This window comes from Musa acuminata, chromosome BXJ2-6, assembly GCF_036884655.1.
Source record: "Musa acuminata AAA Group cultivar baxijiao chromosome BXJ2-6, Cavendish_Baxijiao_AAA, whole genome shotgun sequence".
NCBI lineage: Eukaryota > Viridiplantae > Streptophyta > Magnoliopsida > Zingiberales > Musaceae > Musa > Musa acuminata.
Genome location: NC_088343.1, coordinates 13512040 through 13516855, shown reverse-complemented (window position 1 = coordinate 13516855; position 4816 = coordinate 13512040). Strand labels below are relative to the sequence as shown.

General features: G+C 42.6%; 1 protein-coding gene across 1 annotated transcript; it reads left to right on the top strand.

Annotated features, from left to right (window-relative positions):
- Positions 1–342: 342 nt before the first annotated feature.
- Positions 343–4473, top strand: LOC103988033 (F-box protein PP2-A15). Its single transcript, XM_009406527.3, has 3 exons — positions 343–998; positions 1075–1193; positions 3650–4473. The coding sequence occupies exons 1-3, from the start codon at positions 675–677 to the stop codon at positions 4095–4097; spliced, it is 891 nt and encodes a 296-aa protein (XP_009404802.2). The 5' UTR covers positions 343–674; the 3' UTR covers positions 4098–4473.
- Positions 4474–4816: the final 343 nt, after the last annotated feature.

Genomic DNA, 4816 nt, shown 5'->3' with positions numbered 1-4816 from the left:
AATTTTTTTAATTATTATTATTATTTTTTATTCTTTTCATCACAAACATCAACATGGTTCCAGAGATGAAGTCGATCCTACAGTCGGTAACTCTACGTGATCGCCTAAGCTAACTCTGTTGGTGGCTTAACATCTCGACGAGCACGAACGACTTTTATCTCCTCTCGTGCGCTCATTAACTTTGTTTCCTCCCCTCATCAATCAATCAATCAACGTCCCGTGGGGAGACCACAAGACACGACTGTATCCACTACCTCAACTCGTCAATTATATATATATATATATATAGCGAGAGAGAGAGAGAGAGAAGGAACAATTCGTTGATCTGTGTGTGAAAGGGTGTCACCCAATGGCGGTGTGACAGTTACGGTTCCCAAGAAGAGCACGCACTTCGTCATCTATGCGGAGCGGCGGTTCTACGAAACCCGCGCTATAAGAGCACCATCATCTAATCGCGTGGAACAGCCATAGCAGTCGGGCAGCGGGGCGGGCGAGCCGCGCGGAGGGCCTCGTCCGACGACCAGGTTGATTGATCGCCTTCTACGTAGAGAGCGAGAGAGACGTCCCTGCGAATTACCGTCTTCTCCTTGCCTCACCCCCATCCCCCGTGGGGCGGGAGGAGGCGCGTGGCGGAGGGTCGATTGATAAGATTGGGAGAGGTTGGGAGGGGAGAGATGGGAGCGTCGCTCTCGAATTTGACGGAGGCCGGGAGCGACGGGTCCGGCGGGCCGGGGCTGGGTGACATCCCGGAGAGCTGCGTGGCCTGTGTGTTTACGTACCTGACCCCGCCCGAGATCTGCAACCTGGCACGCCTCAACCGCGCGTTTCGTGGCGCCGCTTCCTCTGACTCTGTGTGGGAGCCCAAGCTGCCCTCTACCTACCCCCAGCTGCTGTCTCTGCTCCCGCCCGAGACCGTCAGCAACCGGAGTCCCCTGTCCAAGAAGAAGGACATTTTCGCCTTCCTATCGCGTCCTATCCCCTTCGACGAGGGCACCAAGGTATGGCATTGTTTGTTGCCCCGGATGCCTTTCTTGATCGCTTGGCCTTGATGGTGCCCCTGCCCTGTTCCCGTAGGTGCTCTGGCTAGACAGAGCCACCGGTGGAGTGTGCTTGTCGGTCTCCGCCAAGGGCATGACCATTACCGGGATTGAGGACCGGCGATACTGGAGCTGGATTCCCACCGACGAATCAAGGTGTGATTTAAACCTCGAATTGTCCAGTGATAAATCTAGGGCAAAGTAGAATCTATATTGTTCCAGTTTTTTTATCTCCTTAAAATCGTGGCCTTCTTTCTATCTGCGCTCCTAATGCACACATATATAATTCATTGGCTTAATACTTTGTTGAATTGCTCGATAGGTGCTTACACCTTTATATATATATATATATATATATCATAATGAATGGAATTTTTAAACATGTAGCCTTCCTTCCACAATGATTTTGTTCACATTTGAAGAGAAAAATTGGAAATATGTCTGTTTCAGTTGGTTATCATGATGGTTGACTTGAATGAGAATTAGTTGTAAAAACTGAAAAATGTACATGATTTTTTTCTTTAGAAGGTAAAGAGCGGTGAGCACCAGCTATTTTTCTCCCTAATATCTAGGAATTGAACCTCGAAAACCTCATTGGGAAGCTTGTTTGGTGAATAAAAATAACAAGAGGACCGGTGCTTATCAAATTTCTTCTAGAAACTAACATCTCTTCTTTATCAGTAGATGTTGTCGGTAGCTGTCTGACTTTGCTTGGTTAGCTTGAACCCTAGATATAAATCCGAATACTTGAGAGCCTTGTACGTATTCTCTCCTCTAATGTCTGAAACCTTTTTACTTCACTGCATCCCTGAACATAATTTCTAATGCTGGCATTTTTACCTTTGCTTGTTGAAGTAGAAAGCTGTAGAAATAGCTGATTAGATTTTTCTCCAAGACATGAAGGAAACCAGAAGAATGCAAGATTTTATAAAAGGGAAATGAAAGAAGTTGAATCAAGCTGCTTGGGGAAAATTTTCTAATGTACAATAGCTTCTCTCGTCTTAGGATGTAATCCTTTCTCTCATCTTACTCATGCAATGACTTATGTGGTTACACTTCCTGTTGGCCGTAGCAATGCCTTCTTTCTTTCTAAGAGCCAAGTATTTTTGTTTTGGATGTATCATGTGATCGGCAATGGTAATATATGAAATGCCTTGCCCGCAGCTGCAGTAGCAGTTATATAAGATGGTGGTGTGGTGGGCATGATAGTAGCGCTGTGGATTCAAGTTCGAAGGCTGCTAAATTGGTACAGCATTTGGTTAGGCCTGCCTGGTGTCCAACTTTGAAGGGTTATGTGGAAATATTGTTAGGTTATGCCAAATTTAGTTTGGAAGTCTGTAGCTTGATGTGGCACTGTGGCAGAGCAGGAAAAGATGATGAAGTTCATCTGCCATACAGAAGAATGTGTTAAATTTAAACAGTTCTGATTTGTTTAATCGTAAAAAAAATGTGTATTTTGGGGGACAAGACATCACTTCTTTGTTTTATCTTGTTCAAGGCGTGAACCATCTATGTTTTTCCATGAAGGACTTAGTCTGAAAAGCTTGTAAGTGATACCCAACCAGCTAGTCTGGTGGTGTGTACCCGAGTCCCTTTCCATAGGTCGACTGTTCGAACCTTTGGTGTGGCCTGTTGTTCTCCCATTATCCTTTAGTCCTCCATGATGAGCTACTTCCCCCAGGTGTGGTCTGATCACCCATCGCTAGGAACACAAAAAAAAAAGAAAAGCTTGTGACCAATTGCAAGTATCATTGTCTGGATGTCACTGCGAATGTATGCTTTTTATAAGAACCTCAACTTAAAAATGGATGCTATAAATGTCAATTTTCAATTCCTAGCTGGGGATGTAGCAACAATTAGTTGTAAATGGTGGCTAAATTAAGGAGAATTTCTTGACAGTGTTTATCTCGTTCGTGGCCTATGATCACACCAACCTTCCTTGAAGTGCCCACTTTGTTGACCAGGTAGGAACTTGCATCCATTGTTACTGAGTTTTGGTGGTTGACATTGACTAATGGTAAAAATAAGTTACTGGGTACTCAACAACTCTGGGTTTGTGGGCACCAGTTTTACTTGACACTGACCTTTTGTTCAACTAGTTACAAACTTGAATTTGAGGTTGACAAGGTGGCTACCGAAACTAAATGATCTCGAACCTACTCAACAGATGATTTGATATTTTGATCCATGATTCAATTTGAACCAATTTTGCTAATAGTTTCCTGTTCTTTTGGTAATATTGTAACACTGACAATCCTTCCTAACCATTTGTACATGAGAAAATATAGCCAATGGAGGCTTTACCTCTATATGCAACCATGTGTACATTTGAGAAATTTTCTCTGAATTCTGAATTTGCATTAGATAATTCTATTCAGATTTTTCACGATGTTGCTATGAGTATTGGTCAACATAGTAATATTCCTAATTCCCCCCTCATCAAACAAAAAAAAAACATTCTGTAGCTTTAGAAGTGAATAAACTGGACTGAGTTCCTGCAGGATAACAATTGTGTTGCTGAGCATGCAAATAACTGTTGCATTGACCAGAGACAAGATGACCTGATAATTTTGGCATGATTGATATAAATATGTTCGACTCTTGGTTTGCAGGTTCCAGGTGGTGGCATATCTTCAACAAATATGGTGGTTTGAGGTCGATGGCTTAATAAAATTTCCATTCCCTGCTGGAGTGTACAGCCTATCATTTAGACTGCACCTCGGAAGATTCTTTAAAAGGCTGGGGCGGCGTCTATGTAATTATGGCCAGACTCATGGTTGGGATATAAAACCGGTACGATTTGAGCTTTCGACTTCTGATGGTCAGCAAGTTTCGTGTGAATGTTGCTTGGATGAGCCTGAAAAAGATGATATGGGAAACCATAAGCGTGGTTGCTGGATAGATTACCATGTGGGCGACTTTGTGGTCACTAGTTCCGACACAGTGGAGTTGAGATTTTCGATGAAGCAAATCGACTGCACGCATTCTAAAGGGGGGCTCTGTGTAGACTCTATATCGATCATACCAAGTGGATTGAGACATGGGAAGAAGAGTTTATAAACTAAACTGACTTTAGACAGACATATGAGAGTTAATTGTTCCAAGAGACTCCGATGCATGACAATAGCTGTAATGCTTTTAGTGGGGACCTATTCGTCTGCGCCTGTCGAGGCTGGTTTTTCTCGGTGCTCTGTAATGTGCTACTATACCTGATGCTATCTCATATTATGTGCACATAAAATCAGGTAAATGAGTTTTTGTTTTGTTTTTTTTAGGATGTGTAAATTTGGCATTTTTTTGTGAAAACTTTGCTCAACAATACATATGGTATTGTGAGATCTGGACCGATGGAAAGAGTGGTATTGTGAGATCTGGACCAATGGAAAGAGTCTGCTCGTAGAACTATTAATAGAGCATGGTTATCAATCAATTGTTAGTCTGATAAATTGAATGTTGCAGTCTACATAAGTTGATGCTAAATTGGACAACGATTGCGAGTAAATGTTGTGGGCGAGGCATATTATTTTGCTCAGGTATTGTTGAAGTTATGAGAACACCTTTGATTTGGTTCTTCAAGTTGTTCCAGCCTTCAAAATTGCCAGTAGATGTTGGCTGGATCAGAACCACATCCTATCAGGGAAGAAGAGAACCCATGGAGGTCAGCTTGTTTTCAATGGCCAAGAATGATCAACACGATGACTTTTGGTTGGTTGATTTCGTTTATATATATATATATATATAGAGAGAGAGAGAGAGAGAGAGAGACACACACACACACA

Coding starts and splice junctions, on each gene's coding strand:
- LOC103988033 (XM_009406527.3), top strand. CDS start 675: ATGGGAGCGTCGCTCTCGAATTTGACGGAGGCCGGGAGCGACGGGTCC. Junction 999..1,074: donor CCTTCGACGAGGGCACCAAG/GTATGGCATTGT, acceptor CTGTTCCCGTAG/GTGCTCTGGCTAGACAGAGC. Junction 1,194..3,649: donor ATTCCCACCGACGAATCAAG/GTGTGATTTAAA, acceptor CTTGGTTTGCAG/GTTCCAGGTGGTGGCATATC.